The 22,382-nt window shown below is 33.6% G+C and overlaps 1 protein-coding gene across 2 annotated transcripts in view; it reads right to left on the reverse strand.

Moving 5' to 3' along the window:
- Positions 1-11,703: 11,703 nt before the first annotated feature.
- The window catches only part of LOC138716537 (brefeldin A-inhibited guanine nucleotide-exchange protein 3), a 210,775-nt gene continuing 200,096 nt past the window's right edge, over positions 11,704-22,382 (reverse strand). The window contains exon 31 of one of the 2 annotated variants that reach the window (XM_069849694.1): positions 11,704-12,364. In XM_069849694.1, the coding sequence (XP_069705795.1) occupies positions 12,149-12,364 (216 nt within the window). In that variant the 3' untranslated portion in view covers positions 11,704-12,148. The remainder of the gene's footprint in view (positions 12,365-22,382) is intronic. The other variant, XM_069849693.1, reaches the window with a different exon arrangement.

Here is a 22,382-nt window from a genome sequence, read left to right on the forward strand (position 1 = left end):
CATTTGTTACTCCACAGAGGGCAGCATTTCCTATGCTAAGCGTGAGCCAGGAACTTTAAGACTCAATATCTCAGAACTAATCCAGATGGACTTGGTCCACTCTGGTTGTGAACCCCTCATATATTGCTATGGCGCGGTTTTGGAATAAGTAACGGAGAAAATGGCTGTTCTGCGCCCACATCGAAAATAATAAAAATGAGAAGACGAAATTATACAGTTAAGACTGTGTTTGTAACAACAAAATGCACCAATGTGCTGATCCTCAATATTTGAAATTGTGGTAGCTAGGCAGTACCGTTAACCATACGAACAGTCATTAGTACTACACACCCAATGATTCTGGAAACTGAGAATGTAAAAAATACTAACTTTACTTATATAAGTACTTACATATGGTATATATTCTTACAAACATACATACACATAAAAGCATTATTTCCAATTTCCTACAACCATTCTGAACTTCAACACAACCTGCACCACCAAGGCCCATTTCACACAAGCAAAAATAAATACACTTTTAAATCGTAGCTGCATTATTAATATGCAACATGAAATAAAATATATTTTCCTACAAAATAAAGTAAAAGAAATACAAATTTTACCATTTTTCTTTCCTATTGAGTGTATAAAGTTATTGTTAGCGAAAATCAATAGGCTATGGATCGTGTTTTTACTCACGCTATCTATGATAATAACATACCACTTATGGAATTTTCACATTGTTTTAGATCCTAGAAGACACCACTTCCGGTTAACTGGCAAAGCTATCCACGATCGAAAATCGAAATCGTACGCAGACAACAGTTTCATAAAATAATTTAACAACTTTAACTAATGTGAATGCTTATATACATTAGCGATAAATTTAACAAAAAATACACGTGAATTAAATTTATTTCTCGAAAACCAAATGGAATTTAAGTTTAACAAGTTTTATCAATATGCTTCACTTATAGTTGTCAATAAGAAATTCATTTAGATTACACACACATTATTTTCTAAGTAGAAAATACCACAATTGGATAGCCTACTTAACAGTAGGAAGGTGAAAACTGCCAAATTTATGAACAGTACTTTATTAATACATAACTTTTGATCTTGAACAATTTAAGAATATATATTTTTTAGAATTGAATTGATAGTACTTACGACAAATTTTCACCAATCTTTATCAATAGTTTGATGATACTACTAAAATCAACACACGGATATACAAACTTCACAATTTAAGAAAGGTTAAGTCCCATAAACATTTCGTAGGTACTATGATGCATTTATTATCCACAGATCTGTTAATTTCTGCAAATACATCCATTAAAGTGATTTTGCAGACTAGAAGTAAATCACCTTCACCACTTGGAACTGAATATCCCCGATTTTCATCATGATTTTCATACGTCCTATGTTGACGTCGTTGTACGGGTATGACAGTAAAGAAACCCAACAGAAGTATTAATAATGTTGGTGAATCTTAGTTATGTAACTTATAAAATAAAGCTATTTTCCACTCGGGTGTCAGTTCACTGCATTTTATTTGGTATTTTTATGCCACTTACAATAAAGATAAACGTACTAATTTAATAATATTTCCCCCATCTCCTGGATTTTTAACACTAGGAATTGAAAAGTTTAAAACAAACCAGCTGTGTCATCTAGAGGTAATACATTATGTTTCTATGTGATTCATAGCCCTACATTACCTACGTATTATGTTGTATATAAGATTTACCTACGTTCATCTTCCTGTTTGTAGAAAACACCACGGTATATAATCTATTCTATTAACACGACAAATAAATAATGGAGAGAAATCAAAACGAATGGCACATTGCACCTTTTTTATGACAGCCCTGGTAACTTAGCACCACTGCCAACTTTTAGTGGTCTTAATAACACTCTAATATCTCCTGTGGACCTAGCCTTGTTGATATGTAATGCCCCTTAGCAATTTGCACCATTCTAGTGAAATATCATCTTTTTTAAATTTTGGCACTTAGCACCTTTCTACTGTTAAGTATCCAATTAACAAGTTTATAACTCATAAATTATAAAGAGGAATAAAGTCCCAATATAAAATCTTCATTACAAATATTTGTGTTGAAGAAAATCTGATAACAATAACAACTCACTGTTTCAACTTTATAAGGAAATCCTACTTTGATTATTTACTGAAACTTACGATGATTTGCTAATGGTAGTGGTGATAAAAAAATTTGTAATACATACCTCGACGAATCGGATATTTCAGAACGAAATGTGTTCTTAATGAAGTGTCCACCATATCTCAGACACTTGACGTAATACATCAAATAATTCAAAATTATACTTGAGGCGACCATTAAAAAAATAGATTCATATTAATATATTATTTTCAAGTTAAATCATGTTCCAAATACTTAGACATTAATAAGAAACCATAAAAGAATTGGTCATAGCATGATTTCCACAGATTCACTCCACCATGTACCGTATATTGAGGACCAAATAATAATAATAATAATAATAATAATAATAATAATAATAATAATAATAAATATAACCAGAAAAATAACTTGCCTCTTATAACCTTTCGCTAACATGCATATTAGTAAAACTGGTCGATTGTTTATAAATTCCTAAATGCTACTAACCTTTAACTTAAAGTCTACTATGAAGGATTTTTCGCACGTTAGTAAGTTTGCTACGACTAATGTGGAGATTCCATTTGTGAGATGGAGGCACATATAAGGCAGACTTCATCAACTTCCGATGATGATAAAAGATAGACGAGGGTGATGACTAGCAGAGTCGGATCTCGACATGGGCGACAAGTGATCAGCAAATGTTGTCTGGAGCCCTACATTCCGAAGAAAGTCATGCAGAGGATTTTTATTGTCATTAAAAATGCAACTCACTAGCCAGGTCTGAAACCCGTGGACTTCGGATCTAATAGAAAGCACGTAGACCACAGACAAGAAATCTCCGGTACACAAAAGTGACTATTTCGTTTTCAGGAAGGGATACATGTACTTCAAGAGGTGAAGACATTCGATAAATTTTTATGTTTAATAATTTGTGCTGAATTTTGATGTGTAATTATTTGTCGCATTTCATATACAAGGTTTTTATCAAATCTAATTATTAAAAAAGATGTAACAATTTCAGCCAATTTTAACGCCCTACGTTATAAATAATCTACAGTGTTATCTCCCTTTCAGATTTTGATAAAAAAAAACTTTTTATAAAAAAAGAAGAAAAATTAAGCGGCGTTCTAAGGAGAGTTTACAACCTACTTCCCTTTAAAATATTAACTACGAACGTAGTCAACATCATGATATACTTAGGCCCAATTGTATAAAACTCCCTGACTAAAGATCAACTTTGATCGAAGATCGAAAAGTGAACCGAGTTCAGACACTTCTTCTGTTGTATAAAACTTTTCTGCGATCAAATTACCTTGGTTCAAATGCAATCTAAGTTCACGTGAAAAGGATTTGGCAACATCGCATAAACAGGTGAAATAAGTGATGCGCGGACCATGTTATACAGGTTTGTTCAGTGTTGCCAATCTAGCGACTTTAACTCTTTTTCAACAACAATTTCTTTTAACTTTTATATTGCTTAAATAGGGATTTAGTGACCTTTTTAGCACCCCATAGTGACAAAATTTAATCTTTCTTTGTTGATAATGAGAAATCTAGCGACTTTACAACTACTTTTTGGCGACTTTCCGTATTACACTCTGTTGGAGACACTGGTTTTTTGTGCAGTGTAAATAATGGCGGACAATAAGAAGAAGGTTGACTGTTCTCCAAGTTGTTATCATGTTATGGTGTTTGATACTGCTAAACATAATAAAGCTTTATAAAAAGACAATTTTCGTTTAGTAATACAGTTAATTGAACATTTATGAATGTATCTATCATATCCATTGGTTGTTATAAACATAATGTAATTATAGGTTATGTTATTTGATACTGCTGAACACGATAGAGCCTTATAAAATATAAGAATGTTTGTGTATTAAGGCAAGAAATTGAAAGAAATATATATAAATGTACCTAACATATCTATTAATATTAATAATAATGGATATTTTATTTGCACAATCTGTCACTCGTATATTTCAAACAAAAAAGAAATAACTGAACTTGGATCATATAACTTAATCGGAGAAATTTCTTCAGTCAAAGTTGACTTTAGTTTAAGACAAATTAATCTCAGATTAACTTTATACAACACAAAATTCCAAGTTCAGCTAGAACGAGGATCAATTTAACCTCTGATCTAAGATTAAATGGTTTATACAATCGGCCCTTAGTCAACAGTCCGAAGACTGGTTGAAACCTAAAAAGTGGCACCAATAAGGTATCACTCATCAGGCAACTAAGCCAGGAGATAATGAAGTAGAATGACCAGTTCCTCTCGCCCTCCATTGCATACATCGCTGGCTAGTAACATATTACATTACTCAGGCTCATCATGATAAACTGGCACGAAATTCAACAACTCCAAACTACACTGTTATTAGTTACTTTCTACTTTCAAGTACCACTCAGCAAATATATTTTGAACGACCGTAACTTTCGTCTTTTTTATACACGGTGTTCCGCTTAGAGGGATCGAGAAGTAAATGCTCACCACTTAAAACCAGATAAAGATATCATTGAGATACATCTGACAAGATAGAGAAACTGTCCAAGTTTACGCAACAAGAGTCTGAAAACAGCTGCATGCGTAATTTTCGTTTGTTTGTTGCTAAAACAAGCCTGGCGCCATTTTGTAGAAGAACACGCCATAGTCAACATGTGGACACAACAACAGAAAGTTCAGTGTGTGCTATGGCTAGCATAAGAAAAATCTGTTACACGAGTACAACGCCGTGTTCGTCGTACATGGATAGGTGGATCGGAAGACGAGGATCCATTGTCTGGCCAATCAGGTCACCCGATCTGACCCCCTTGGACTTTTTTTCTGAGGCTTTGTGAAGGATGCTGTGTAGCAAAGAGGCAGAGCTAACACTCTGGAGGAACTGAGACAACGCATCACAAATGCAGCTGCGCTAGTGACTCCACAAATGTCACAGAACACTAAGCGGGAGGTTGAATACCGTCGTTTAGATGTCTGCAGGACAACTCAAGGCGTACACATCGAGTTTCATTCAGCATTCTTCGAAACTCGGAGAGTTTTTACATCAAGTTATGTGAAAAGCTATGTTAACCCATATCTGCCTAGTGTTGCGTTTTCGCAACATTCTGCATTAGCTATTTTTCTGCAAAAATGCAAAGGAATGAATTACAAAATTAACTTTTATTTCATTGCTGTGTATACTAGAAGAATCAAAGGAGCCTGCAGCACAATAATTAACTTCCATTTCAGTTTCATGTGGCGGTGCAAAAATTATGAAAATATTCAACAAAAAAAAGTCTTGGGCATAAATGGGTTAATAAACCATTATTTACACTTGAAATTATCACTTATTTCTCGATCCCTCTAAGCGGGATACGGTGTAACTGTAGTTACTCCAATATTTGTTTTATAACATAGATCTCTAACAGAATAATGATACACATCAAAAAGAATTATTCCATTTCCCGGCTCACAAACCTTAAATGTACCTGTTCTGCTACTGTTCCACTTTTGAAACTGCGATTTTTCATCGCTTCGCTCACTTAAGCTAGTGAATTCTTACTAGGTTATTCTCTTCTTATTCCTTCTGTAGGTGTCTATTTCATATTATTATATATGAATATGAATTAATTTTATTTGAAAGTCTTTCGAACATCCTTCCTACTCGTTCGTACTAAATTAAGTGTCGATTTCTATACTCTCCATAATATTTAGATCGCATGTTGTACTAGTAACCATAATTTCGTGTATTATACTATTTCCATGTCACTGCTTACTATATCTTTATCACTGTGTAAAAATCCAGAACTGAAAATTTTGCAGGTAAATATGTATACTGGGAAAATATATTTGAATTCATGGTCGGAAATTAACACGCCTATCCAATAAACACTGTGAGTTATACTCGAATTATGGTAGACAAAACTAAATATAAAACAACTACGCAGACGTACGAAAATAGTTCAGCTCTGTATATCACCACTTATCATCATTTGTAGCATTCTATACCATTTATCTTACATCAATTCTGCAGCACATACTGATAATCAACACTCATTAATAGTCAGTGGATTCCTGAGTCTTAAAAAAAGGCATTCTCAGTTTCCAAATCCACAACTAAATATAGGTTATAATCCCATTTATTGTACTTTCAACTAATATGTATATAACTACAGTAGGATATATATTTCAAATCACAAAGAATCACCCTTCTGACAAAATTCAACCTTTAAAGCTCAAGCAAGAAATTCTAGTTACTCAGAAAAGAAATGCTACCCAGTAAAGATTTCTTACACTGCACTGGCAGATGAAACCATTAAAAATCAGCCACAAAATTATCTTTAGATCGCAAAACATTTTATTTTTTTTGTATTTTTACAAATTGAAGATGTAAGTGGATAATTTTAATATTGTGACTAGAAATAATGCACTTCTTACAAGAACAGCCATGTGAAAAAATTAACTTTCTATTTAACTGAAAGAAAATCATCTTAATACCAGCAATTTTCAAAATTTACGAAAACAAATAGTCTACTGCATCAAAAGAGGATTTGGAAGTAGTTATATTGAAAGCATTAGCACTATTCTTATAAATCACACGACATATTAAAATACAGAATTAAATTCTAATCATAACCTGAAATTCTGAAACCTGATAACGTATAATGTAAGTTAATTTTAGTTATTATACAGAGCGGAAGTGAAATAACCTTTCGGATTGAAAGATAGGGTACACTTAAATGAATAGAAAACCTATATTACGTTTTGTGATTAAATGCACGGTTAATTAGAAAATTAAGTTTGAAGTTTCTGCAGTCCGGCAACATCGCCGTTAACACACTATTCCTCGTAATACAGATGTAAGAGTTCAACGAACTCGGTCTTTCTCGCTAGGTGAGCTACTCTGGCTCGACGTTGCAATCTGCTCGCATCGTACTGTGGTTAAAATTGGTAGTTTTTTAAATTAAATTTACCGAAAACCATTCACACTACTGAAATACGCCAGGGGGATAAATTATTCTTTATTAGATTTCCTATCGATATGGACAAAAGTCACAATCCTATTTTCTGCAAAAAAAAAAAAGAACTTTCCACCCATATGATATTACAGTTTTTTGTTACATACAACATGAGCTATTCGCACTAAACATCTGCAAGGTTATTTCACTTCCATTCTGTATATAGGTACATTGTACAAAAATAACAATAGAATTAAAGATATTTTAACATAATCTTAAAATATACATCAATCGCATCACATTAATTAACAGTGTTACTCCCTGTAGAAACAGAATTTGTAAGTTGCAGTAAGATTAAAAAAAACAGTAAGAATTTCAAAAACATGTATTTTTCGACATCGACACTTACTGTTTTCTGGTAAATGATCTGCCGTAATGCTATTCTTTCTAAAAACAATATTTCAATCAGTACCTAGAGATTTTTCTTAAAGACATGAATTCTAAAAAGAAGATATTTTAAAAATACAATATACTCTTGATTATTCGTGCGCAGTTTATCCGGTTTGCGCTCGAAAATAATTTACTACTTATTAATAAAATAATACCTAATATAAAATAATAAAAAATCATGAAACAAATAATAAGAATTGCAATAAGAAAACAAATGAATGATCAGAAGCAGAAAAGTGCCGAAGACTACTTCAGGGCATAAATTATGTAAGTAGGTACTGTAAACAACAAATTTACTTTTGTTTTCTACAATCTTAAATTGTAAGTGAATTTTAATATTATGTGCAAAATGATATACACCTGCTGTTAAATAGTAGGCCTATATAGGGCCTACATACACGGTACATGCAAAATAATAAACTTTCGTATTATCCGTTTTTTGCATTATTCGGGTACCTCTTCCCAGTCATTGGCCCGGGTAATTGAGAGTAAACTGTAATTACAACAAACAAAATGTTTTATATCACCTGTAGACCTACCCAATTTTAATAATTTGACCGCACTAGCATAAAAGGGCGGCCGAATATATCAGATGGTAGAGCAACTGTATACGAACCTGAAAGTTCCGGGTTCAATTCTGGATGGTGACGGGATTTTTCTCGTTACCAAAACTTCCAGAACGGCCCCAGGATCCCATCAGTCTACTGTCAAATTGAATACCGGGACTTTCCCGAGGGTTAAAGCGGTCGGAGCGTGGTACCATCTCATTTTAGTGCCATGGGCACATAAGAATGAAACTATCTCCATGCCGTCATGCGCCTTCATGGAATGCAGAGAGAATACCTTTACTTTTCACTTACATAAACTTATATTTAATATCCCCTTGTTCTTTTAAATGTATAAATAGTACAAAAGGTGCGAAAAGTCAATATTGCTCTTGGCGCTTACTACGCTCTGTGCCCCCCAAAAATCTGATTGCATTTCTTCAATTCTCAATCTATAGTTCCTTAACGCAATTTAAAATTTGATGCTCTTCAAACGGAATAAACTATTCTTTCAAAATTACTTTTAAAGACAGTGCTAATAATTCCAATACAACAGCACAAGATGAACAAAGACATATTACAATTAAATCCCTTGAGAAACAAACTCCAAGTTATTCAATAATTATTTATAACTTTACACAACAAAATTAGCAATAAGATAGTTAATATTTTTCAACATGACTGTACAGTCGTTTATAAAGTGAAAATAGAACAAACCTATTTTAACTTTTTCATTAAAATCTGAAGGGCTAAACTGCCTACACCATTGATACCAACATTATACACCAAAGGCAGACTTAATACTATTTTAGAAATACTGTACTGATATATATGTTCTTACCATTGGGCTCCAGATTTCATCCTCAAAGTCAAATTAAATTTACAAATATTTTATAAATGAACACAAATATCCGTGAATATAGGTCATAAAACTGATATAAATAAGATATAACTTAATTATAATATTAACAGATCAATTACTAATATGCACCTGTTCTTTATCAAACAGGAAGCGTACAAGTGACTAGATACAAGACATCACATGCATGCATGTTCTGCTGAAAGTATGTAGTCAAAACGCTGAATGAAAAATATTTCCATAGCCTTCTGAGTCCCGAGACATTTATTTTATTTTTAAAGTTCTACACTTCAAAAAAAAAGTCACTGACATGAGGAAAAATGGTAAAACAAATTCTGCAGGTTACAGTTAGGGCACAAATGCAGGTATATTATGCCATACCTCGGGTCTCTGCACATACGTCTTATATCATAATCATGTATGAAGTATGGTATAGTATGTTGTACTCTCAGGATTCAGGAGGACAGATCATATCAACAACCTTATGTTTATAACTTCTCTACTAATATCAACTGCAATAAAACCTCAGGTTCTTCAGGCTCTCAGAAATAACCATTAAATTTATTTAAATGTCTGTGGATAATTGTATCTCAAAGCATTCGTATTTGATATAGAGAATTTCTTCATTTCTTGGTATTACATTCGGTTTTAATTACGTCTATCTAAACAAACTGGGGAAGAAAAGTTAGTAACTGTTAATGAGATGAAAGATAGGTACGGGTATGTTATAAATTTTTGCTCTTGATAAAAATTGTTTTATTACAGCTGAAATAAATGAGATATAAATAGAGCGCGGATGTATGACAAAATACCTTTTATTACTAGGTCGACATATTCCAAATTTACACAGAGTTAAATTCGTTTCGCGATACAGTAGAGCGTCTCGTTTAGGCACAGTGAAAACGTAAACAAAGTGCAGGTAACGTGTGGGGGGAGGACGAGCCGTACGATAAACAAGAGGGATGCACAAGATTTTAGTTACAACATTTATGGCGGAGCATTAATTGAAATTATATTTTCCAAAAACACACAAAACAAAAGAACACAAATTGGTTAACGTTATCATATACACATTTTAACAAAGAAGCAATTGTAACGTTGGAATAATTCAATATAACAAATCAAATTTTGCTACTTATATGATGTTGCTTCCAAGCAGCATTTTTTTAAGGCCATGAATTTCATTCTCTTTGTGACTAACATAATATCACCGTCTTCTGTGGCCGAATTAACAAAACTACAGTATATTGGTGTGAAGTGACAACACAATTTCCTAAACATAATTATAGTACTGTAGTTCTAATGTGCATCCATATGACACGATATACAGGGTGTAAGGGGTATAAGTGCCGTCCTTTTCACATTCGTCGGGGACGGTCTACAGGATCAAAAATGTCCATACAACATAGGATCAAAACTTTATAGTTTTTTTTTTCAGAAAAAAAATTACTTCCTTATTTTATTTCCGTTATACTACTTAGGGTATCGTTAGTAAAATTACGAAAACAATTAAATCAGTAGGTATATCTAGCAAAGAGTTAATATTAGTTTAAATACATATGTGTGTTCCATTACGTTTTCGTGAAATTAAGTAATAATGCATGCTTAAATTTGTTAATATTCTGGCGTGAGAGATGTGGCAACATGTTTAGCAGGATTCATGCTACTGACAGCAGTCTACACAGTCGTACAAATCAGCTGAGTTCAAGCTATCCGTCCACAGATCTCCTGCCAAGGGGATAGCAGTTCAGTACAGGTATTCGATAAACAACTTATGTCATTCACAATTCAGGAGTATCATGATGTTATTAATTTATGGAGAAAGTCTTCGTAATTCAAGTGAGGCAAGAAGGAAGTACCGCCAACGTTTTTCGCAAAGAAGGTTACCTAATCGGCGAAGTTTTGTAGCAGTTTCTCAACGATTATTAGAAACCGGGAGTCTCTTACCCCTTTTCGAAAATTACGCAACGAGAAATTTCTTTAAAAATGATACTTCTTTGTTGAAGCGGGAGAGATTAAAATTTTTGCATTAGAAAAAAAGTTCGTGTGATTTTGTGCAGTAAACCATTATTGTTTACTTTTTGGAGGTACAATTAAAACATGGAGCAATATTGTTAAATGAAATGTAAATTTAACATAATGTTCTATTAATGAGATTGAAAGTTTGTATTTCCTGTTCATTTTATGTAAATAATTCCCCTGTCCGCCCCTACATTAGGACAGAGCATCTGTTTTGTACCAGTATGTCTGTACCCGCTTGAGCTGTACTGTGTACTTGTAAAGCTCCTATTCCCCATCCAGCAACGTTGCAAAACGTCTAATATTGTAACTTTAATAATTAGTTAAACATTGAAATTAGAAAAAAATTGTGAGAACATTTTTTCTTCCTTATGACATGAATAAGCATCAGTTAAAATAATGGCACTTAAACCCCTTACACCCTGTATATTGTCATATTAGTTTATTCCAAAATCAATAAAAGAAGAACGTTGTAAAGTATTTCAAGTTCTACGAGCCTTCTATTCCAATTTTTGTTATTATTTATTGGTGAAATAATGCATATAGTTATGCATTAAATTAATATATGAATGTCAAGAGAGAAAGGTTAAATGATTGCGGACATTCCCGATAATTGGGATTAATTATTAGAAACGACTTTACAACTGTCATAAAATAGAACGAAACTTGAACCATTTCAATAGTCATCGTTCTACGTCAGCGGTCGTCAGCACAGAGCACGCTGGGGCTAGCCTCTCTTACCCGCCGAAAACGCAGTGCACTATAATGCTCTCGTAGCTGCTAGCGGGTATGCTCTCTATCTCTCCCTGTTGCACAACGGTGCGCACGGGACGGCACCGCGTACCCATTGCACATTTCAGCGAGTGCTGACGACCACTGTTATACGTCTTCTTCTTTGAAACGAATCTTAAAAATAGAATTCTAACAACAATAAAGCTATTTAAAATATTATCAAACTGATTAATCAACATATAAAACAACGTCAGCAGATCTAAAATTCATACTTTTAAAATCTGTTTTCATACATTTCATTATTACCTGAAGTTTATCCCACTGATAATTAAATTACGATAACGTACCGATTTCATGTGTAAATACGACCTTAATCTATAGTAATATTCTTCATTCAGCGTAAGTAACAATAATAAGGCTTTTTATAAAACCAGGGGAGGAAATTAAGCTGAGATAATATTTAAGTGCATGGATTACTCTGGACTGAAACCATACATCATGGCCACCCTGTGAAACAATTCTGCAACAGCCTGCTTAAGACCAGGATCAGTGGCGTGTGCTGTGAGCCGACGAACGCCATGAAAAAGAACTGGAAGCAGAGTTCGGAAGTGCAGGTCATCCAGCTGGGCAAGAAGGTCAAACACTGACCCAAGCATTTCGGCCCACACTTTGCGATGAGCTTCGCTGTCCTAGAACATCGAGGATTATTTTATTCAAACTTCTGTCACTTAGCAACTACAAAGAATTCCAGTACGAATGCATTCAGAAAGAGAAAGCAACATAGAGATTAGCAAGCAAGAAATTAGTCCAATATGAACTTTGGAAGAAAAAATAAGTATAAGCATCATGCATTCGAAGCAAGCATTGCTGTTAATGAACATAAAAATCAAGCAAATGGATACATTGTGCGCATTCAGAAAGAAAAAGCAACATAAAGATTAGCAAGCAAGAAATTAGTCCAATATGAACTTGGGAAGAAAAAATAAGTACAAGCCTCATGCATTCGAAGCAAGCACTACTGTTGATGAACATAAAAATCAAGCAAATGGATACATTGTGCGCATTGAGAAAGAAAAAGCAACATAAAGATTAGCACGCAAGAAATTAGTCCAATATGAACTTTGGAAGAAAAAATAAGTATAAGCATCATGCATTCGAAGCAAGCATTGCTGTTAATGAACATAAAAATCAAGCAAATGGATACATTGTGCGCATTCAGAAAGAAAAAGCAACATAAAGATTAGCAAGCAAGAAATTAGTCCAATATGAACTTGGGAAGAAAAAATAAGTACAAGCCTCATGCATTCGAAGCAAGCACTACTGTTGATGAACATAAAAATCAAGCAAATGGATACATTGTGCGCATTGAGAAAGAAAAAGCAACATAAAGATTAGCAAGCAAGCAAGAAATTAGTCCAATATGAACTTGGGAAGAAAAAATAAGTACAAGCATCATGCATTCGAAGCAAGCACTACTGTTGATGAACATAAAAATCAAGCAAATGGATAGACTGTGCGCATCTTTTCACAAATAATACAATCTTCACTGGTCACTGTTAAAAACTGTGTAAAGTCCAGGGAGTCAAAACAAGTTACAAGGCAAAGACAGAATAAAACCACAGTCACGAAGCTTTAGTTGTGAGGGTGCTAGAAACAATAGACTGTGCCGGTACTATTTCGCATTGTCTGTAATGAGGCGATAGTAGCGATCCAAGTGGTTAGCAACTATCTATGGATGCACATTTACTACGTATTGAGCTTCGTGACTGATAAAACCAAGAAGAGATCGGATGAAAAGATATGTATCCACAGATAAGTAAGAATTAATTATACGATAGGCAGATAATCACAAAATTAAAAAATCAGAATGGATTAGAAAAATTTGAAGTGCAACCATTTCGAAGTTAACAAATTCCAAAGTAACATTGCAAAATAAATATTAAGAAAAAATTAAGCATAATTGAAGATTTTAATGGTGTTCAATATGGTTTAAGATTTTTTGGGTTTTGTACCACACAACACTCACAGCTGCAGAAGAGAGCACAGAGGAGAGAGGAGAGGAGCCTATCAGTTGAATTATTTGTTATTCTCCAGGATGATTCAGTTCTGGACAATAGCTCTGATAACAGATTCAACAAATAGGTTTCCTTTACTTTTCCTGGTGATTGTGCCGATACATTGGAGGTAGGCCTATCTGCAAATACGAGTACTATACAGTACTAAGCAAAATCCAAAAATTTTTCTCCAAGAATAAATAAAATTAAGACATGTTTCATACATGCTACATTTCAATTTGCTTTACAAAGAGCTCCATGTAAATATTAAAACCTCGTATTAGATGAAAACTAGAATAAACAGTCATCGGCAAGCAATTCCAAGACATGCTAGAGAAGCGAAAAGCATGACAACAAAAGAGGTGCAAGCAATGCGTAGCAGACACTACATAAAATTAAATGGAACAGCAACAGATAAGTATAAGGAAGACAGGTACAGTTTTGGATAAGATAATACGATATGATATGATATGATATGATATGATATGATATGATATGATATGATATGATATGATATGATATGATATGATATGATATGATATGATATGATATGATATGATATGATATGATATGATATGATATGATATATGATATGATATGATATATGATGATATATGATATGATATATGATATGATATGATATATGATATGATATGATATATGATATGATATGATATGACATGATATATGATATGATATATGACAAGATATGATATATGATAGATATGATATGATATGATATATGATGATATATGATATGATATATGATATGACATGATATATGATATGATATATGACAAGATATGATATGATATGATATATGATATGATATGATATGATATGATATGATATGATATGATATGATATGATATGATATGATATGATATGATATGATATATATGATATATGATATGATATGATATATGATATGACATGATATATGATATGATATATGACAAGATATGATATATGATATGATAGATATGATATGATAATGATATGATATGATATATATGATATGATATATGATATGATATGATATGATATATGATATGATGTGATATATGATATACGATATATTTATTCCACCAGCTTACATAGGTCGTGATGGCCCTTCACATTTCTGCATACAGTGCCATCACTCCCTTGGATACATAATTTTCTGCTTACGCTTTTTTTAAAATCCGGCTATTACATATAAATGACCCTGATCACTTTTCTATTACGTCACTCACTTGTTTCTCTCCCTTCTTTTTCTATTTACCCTTCCCTTTCCTAGTTATCTATCTTATTCTAACTAATCTCATTTAACTAAACAATCACTTCTCTCAACTTCTTATTACTTGTTCCCAACACTGTTTACATTAGTTGAACTCTTTCATAGTTGTTAACTTATTTATTCATTTGAATCACTAACGTTCACTGACCACTTATTCCCATTAATCTACTCTGTATATTTTCAGACGAAGTAGTTTCTACAGTCCATTACATTTCCATTCCTACTTTTTTATTATATTTGTATCACTACTTACTTATTATATATGGACAGCTCAGAAACCAATCACTTTAAGTTACTGATATAAAGCTCAGAATTACTAAGATTTTTAAGTATTAAAATATAAAATTCAGAAAGAATTTATTATTTATTTATATATTGCCTTGCATAAAGCATCGGTTTATTTACATTTTAAAATTGATATTTCATTATGCACATCTTCCCTTACATAGTAAAAAAAATAACCGCTATTACGTAAAGGGTTATGAATTCCTTCAAATATATTTATTCGTAAAAAAAAAAAAATCCCACTAGTTCCCCCCCCCCCAGTTCCAAACCCTAACTCAGGTACTTACGCCCACACAATAATAATGAGTAATTTTTCTCAAGAGTTGATAAGCTTCCAACACACACTCAATTCTCGACCATAGGTTTTCCGATGTAACTGGCAACCTAGTCACTTCAAATACAAAGTGGTGTGCGGGAACGGGAGATTTTGCATCGATTATCACAAAATCATACTTGAAGTTGGTAAGACTGTGATACCACAGTCTAATATATACAGTCACGAAGCTCAATACATAGGAAATATGCATCCACAGATAGCTGCTAACCACTAGGATCGCTACTATCGCCTCATCACAGACAATGCGAAATAGTACCGGCACAGTCTATTGTTCCTAGTACCCTCACAACCCAAGCTTCGTGACTGTATATACTAAACTGTGGTGATACCGTCATACTGTTTCTTAGGCAATGCTATTTCAGTTACCATGGCAATGAACGGCAGAACATCGTGCATTCGCAGTAAATAAATGATTATTTTGAAGCTGCACGTAATTTTCAACTTCGGCGTCAAGATACGGTTCCGTCCACGATATGAAGACATGAGTTCAAATATTTGAATCAACAGGTGCCACCCTGAGCAAGAAGTGTCCAGGAACAAGAAGTGTTCGAACGCCAGAGACAATCCAAGCAATCAATGCCGCCATTCAACAGAGTCCACAACGTTCTGCACTGCTCTGTCGCCGCACTGTGGCCAGAATATTGCCTTCAGATCTCAAATTGCATCCGTAAAAGCTTCAGGCTGTCCAACAATTGCAAGCCGGCGATGCCAAGAGACGAGTAGCTTTTGCTGAACCGTTTTGAAGATGAATATTCATCTCTGCATTACAACAGCTTTTTGAAGAGCGTCTCATCATGACTAGCCAGCGCCATCACCTGATCTTTCAGTGTGCGGGTTTTTGGGGAATGTTTAAAGGGTCGTGTGTATGCTAGTCGTCCTCACACCCTAAATGAACCAAAGGCTTACGATTCGTGACAACATTGCATCGATCACCCTCGTCGTGCAGCTTCACGACAATCATTGTTTTTACTGCGAATGCACGATGCTCTCCCGCTCTCTGCCTCATGGCTACTAAAATGGCATTGCCTAAGAAACAGTAAGGGGGTATCACAGTCTTACCAACTTCAAGTATGACTTTGCGCTAGTCGATTCAAAACCTCCCGTTAACGCGAATCACCCTGTAGGTCTAATGTTGACATGACATGCTACGAGTATACCAACTTATAATTACTCCAAATCAAACATTACAGAGGAAAAGGAGGTAATAAGGGATAGAGTTGTAAAATGGAACATGGCTGTTTTTTTTTCTGAAATTAGTGGCGCTATATTTCAAGTACAATGGCATACTATTCCTCGCGGAAGTCTTTGTCTGCACTGGGATGCAATGAGTCCATCGAGTGACAGTTGTGCAAGAGAGAGGGCCATGTTCATTACGCCAGTGTTAAAAGTTTTTACAGAAAGTGCTTTTCTCAGCTGTTACACAGTAACAAATTAAAGTAGAGAATTTCTCTTTAGCCTGTGCATAAACTAAGTGGGAACTATAGATTTGCAATACCCAGCATCATGGAAATCAAATGCTAGTGTAAATTCAATAATTTATTCAAGGTTATATGCTATGGTATGAGTGGTGGTATTATAGGACAGGGGTATCCCACATTATAGCCATATTATTCATATGAAAAAGATAGATATTCAGGACAAAAATAGGGTATTACAACTTTATAATTTGTGTGTAGGGTACTGCTAAACGTGCATGAAATACGTCGAGGACAAAACTAGGGCCTTCGAAGGAAAACGAAGAATTTCATATTTTTGACACAAACATCAAGACACTGATTTTTCTTTAACTTTATGTCTAATATGTTGCCAGTGTTCATACTTTAAGTATTGTATGTGATTCCAGACTTACTTTTTAGAATATATGGAGGCAGCTTTGTCTGTCCCATATTACAACCTCAATTTCTGAAAGTCCAATAATGCAGCATGAGAGCTATCTAGAACGTAACACCTGATTCCTTGATATGATCATGTTATGACTTTGCACATATAAGGGAAAATGATATTCCTATAAGAGATCATCTCATCCCATTTTAAACTTCGTTGCTTTCAAATTAGAGACTTTCTCCTTTACCGATTAATTTTACCCGTGAGAGTCGAAGTTGGGTCAATTACAGTTCATGCTTGAAATTCAGCGGTTTTTCAGCTAGATCTGGTGTAGCAGAGCAGCAGTTCTCAGTCTGTGGTCTGCGGAACCAAGGTGTGCTTTTAAACGGTATTTTAACTAAGTTTAACTTAACTTTATCACGTGTTCTGATTTTTATTAGTTTGCTGGAATATTTTTTAATTTTATTCAGTTTTTTGAGGCACTGATTTTAACAGGAATGAGTTCTCCTAAGGGACTTCTCTTTGCTTATAAGTCTTGCTTATCTAATCGAAAATTTTAATTTTTTAAATTATAATCTTCAGGGTCTTTAACTGTAGGCTATTCACCATTCAGGATAAGGCTGAAGTAACGATTAAGCAATTAAACTTCTGGTCTCACTGAGTTATCAATCGAGAGTTCGATTCATCTTCTACTCTTAATGACTTTCTGGAAATACATGATGAACTCTTTCTGATAACTCTGTAAGTTTAAAAAATCATCTACATTGATTGGCATTAAGAGAATGTGAAGGGTTCAGAGCCATAGTGGGCCAAGCGCCATTCATTAAAAATGGAGAAAACAAGGGTTAAAATTAAGTGATTACCATAATTTAACAAAACATATAAGAAGTACTATAAAGTATGCACATTGAAACTAAATGATATGTCAATCTTCATTAAACTATGGTATTTACTTAACTTTAACCCTTTCTTTCTCCGGTTTTAATCAATGGCGCTTGGCCCACTATGGTTCTGAACCCTTCATATTATCCTTTCTGCAATGGAAAAAGAAAAAAACAATTATATGAAAAATCCCTTCTTCGTAAAAATAGTAAAATAATAGTTTTCCCGTCAAAAAAGAGGAGAAATTAGAATTATCTTCTGATTAGAACTTAAAAATCGCATTTCCTACAACTTCCCTGTTACAATCTTGGGTGCATGTGCCACCCATATATCCCGATGTTTCCCGAATTGTAATACAACATTGAATGCAATTTGCATCAGCATACTTTTGTGAGAGTGCGTTTCTTCTTAGTTTTCTTAAAGAACAACTATAGGCTAGAAGTAAACTTAATGTTCAGGTAGGCTTGCAACTTAGAGTACCTATCTACAAGTGACCCAGACTTCGCAGACAACAACTATCCCACTGATTACCTTACGGTAAGTCTAAAAAAAAAACTTGTTGCGTTTTTACCAGAAAAGATGCGATAGAACGTAACATAATTTGTATTTATGTACTTTCAGATAAATATTCAAAATTAAAACTGAAATTTAATATCGCTGTCAATTGTTTAAGTAATCACTACGTTATTCAAATAGTTAATGAGTAGGATCATGATTACCAGTCTAAATTATATAAAACATTTTGGGGGTCCGTCCCAATAAAACACGTTATGAACTTCGAGTGGTCCGTGACACTTAAAAGATTGGAAACCACTGGTTTAGAGGATAAAATTTATTAAATCTGTATTGTTTATATGGGAATTTAGTGGAAAAAATATATTTTACATTAACTATTACACTTTTAATACGTCATACTACTTTTGACCAATAAAACGGCACGGAACGACGTGTTTCAACAAATCATGGCTGCTTATCCTATAAATTTTATCATCTCCCTAGCATTTGCTTGTTTTTATCACCTTCCTAGCATTTGTTTCTTTGTTTGCCAACATTGTACTTTAATAATTATATATATTTTTTAATGATTCATGTTTATTTCATCATCCTTAACTTAAAATTTTACATAATTTATCTTGTTTATGCTATAGGTTATGTAATAGCTTCTGCTGTATGAGATTATGGATAGTCACATATCAGAGATTGTTTAATATGTATTGTTAATTGAAGGGGAATGCAACTGCTTTAATAAAAATGAAAATGAAACAACAAAGCCTTCTTTACTAAGGAACTAGATTTCAATGAGGATTGTATAGTTGGCACAACTGGTAACAAGAGAACAGCTAATCATAACACACTACTGCCATCTAGCGGAATATTTGTTATGATGAGATGGTACAATACTATATTTTCAAGACAGTTTAGTATTTTAGTAAGTCAATATTTTATTGTATTAGAGTACTTTATTTCTTCTAATCGTGTAATAGTCAAATTTCACTCCAGTTTTCATTTTCTTCAGATAAATCAAAACATCTACTGAGATTACTATAGATAATGCCACGTGAATGATTCTCAGCCAATGAACGAGCTCAATCACGCTAGACTGACCTGTGAAAATAGATTTACACTGATAGTTAAAAACAAACTGTTCAAAATTAATAAGTGATAGGTTTTTCTTCCTACATTCGTTTGTTTTAATTGTATCATCTCTGCTTTGATGTATCACCAATCAAACGATTATGTTATACCATACCACAGTCTAGTATATACAGTCACGAAGCTTGAGTTGTTGGGAGTACTAGGAACAATAGACTGTGCCAGTGATGAGGCGATAGTAGCAATCCTAGTGTCAGCAACTATCTATGGATGCATATTCCCTATGTATTGAGCTTCGTGACTGTATATACTAGACTGTGGTTATACTCAGTCTCAACATGCAACAATAAATAATTACAATAATTGCACAATTAATTATTATAAAAAATGGTTTACAATAAAATTAAACATGCTCAAAATTATAGATAAGCAATGATAATGTGCTTAAAAGAAAGTTGTTATAACCTCAAATGTTCAGTTGTTTTTATTCCCAGGAGCCTTTTATTCTTATCATCTCTGGTTCGATTCGATTGTTTTTCTGGATCTTATAGTTATAACCTCGAATATTTAGTAGTTCAGAATTGTAGTTGTTCGCATTGGAATTATCTTGTCAAATACGATTTTATGGGATAATGGTTATCTTCGGGTAATTTAATTTCGCTTTGTTGTCGTTCATAATTATTTCGAGACCTCGTTAATCTCAATTAAATTACCGGAAAAGTACCAGCACTTTTGTAGGTTTATTTTAGTAGGTTATTTTACGACGCTTTATCAACATCTTAGGCTATTTAGCATCTGAATGAGATGAAGGTGATAATGCCGGTGAAATGAGTCCGGGGTCCAACACCGAAAGTTACCCAGCAAATGCTCATATTGGGTTGAGGGAAAACCTCAGAAAAAACGTCAACCAGGTAATTTGCCCCGACCGGGAATCGAACCCGGGCCACCTGGTTTCGCGACTAGACGCGCTAACCGTTACTCCACAGGTGTGGACCTCTTGTAGAGGTCTCGAAATAATTATCATGACAACATACATTCGTTAAGCTCAACTGAACTACCGGAAAACTATCAGCACTCGTATTATAGAATATATTTCAATTTAGGGTCTTCTTCATTGTTTTATAGAGGGTTTTCAAGAATTGAGTTGGCAAAGTTGTTTGAGCGATTTTGGAAAAAGGGTTTGAAATAATTTCGTGTTTTATTGGTGTAAAAATTATTACATTTCGTCTGCCTATTTTCCGTATGATATTTAGCAATAGACATAATCCATCCGACAATTTATTATGAAAAAAACTATACTTACATTCGGGCTGACCGACCAAAGCAGACAACATGCCAGTAACGGTATCGCGATGTAAATGGGAATTTTATTAAGATTTCCTAAAATAAATTTTTGCAACATCATTTTACTTCTTCTGTATTTTGTATAATGAAACGTAAAAACTCAATGCCATTCTATTGTAAATAGACAATGCGTAATATGAAAAATCAATTTTAATGTTTTGAAAATTAAACAAATTTATTATATTGCCTTATTAAACTTCATACATAAAAATCGCAATAAATTCAAATTGTATCATCATAAATATGGAACTAAAAGATCCGATTTTATACGACTACGGGGACCAAAGTGTTGCACAAGCACAGCTCTTAGCCATGGTACCTACTTTGGTCCAAGGTTATATAATAAAATAATTGAAAAATACTCAAATTTAGTATCAGAAATTTAAAAAAAATAGCGTCAGTCAAAGCTTTGCCATTCGACCATAGCGCCAGACATCTTTCTCGAAAGATTACATCTTTCGCCTACTTTTGAGACATCGGTGTACTTTTTAGCAAGATACCCAACCCCGTGACATTCAGTGAAAAAACGTATCACGGAATTAGGCAACTTTACCCTATATGCATTTGTATGAGTTAAATTGTTAAAATTGTATTTTTTAAAGTTAATTTATTCCTATAATTTTTTTTCCTTGACCCACTTTGTGTCAAATAATTATCTTTGTGTTAAGTATGTGTTCAGATAACTCCCTGAGCACGAGTTTTTACTCCTTCAGGGAAGAATTAAGGCTGTATTTTTGTACATGTTATTTTGCTAACAATAAATATAAACAACTGCGCTGCACGTACAGGCCTACATGTAATGAATACGACTGAAAGTGAAATGACAAAGAAGCTTTATAATCAGTAATAGACATGAACGGTCGTACTGCACACTACAGGAAGACAATACTTTTCATTCATGTTGCCCTGAAGCATACATAAATTACTTAATAGTATATTATTCCAATCAACACGGCTAATAATGCTTTGGGAGTTACATGGATGATTGAGAAGTAATGGGTTAATGTTGTAGAAAATATAGTGGCAAGTAACAAATACCACCGTATCCTACTTCATAAAAAGTAGAAAATAACTGGTTCCCAAGAAAATATATAATACGTACAGTGTTT

This window comes from Periplaneta americana, chromosome 16 (genome assembly GCF_040183065.1).
Source record: "Periplaneta americana isolate PAMFEO1 chromosome 16, P.americana_PAMFEO1_priV1, whole genome shotgun sequence".
Taxonomy (NCBI): Eukaryota; Metazoa; Arthropoda; class Insecta; order Blattodea; family Blattidae; genus Periplaneta; species Periplaneta americana.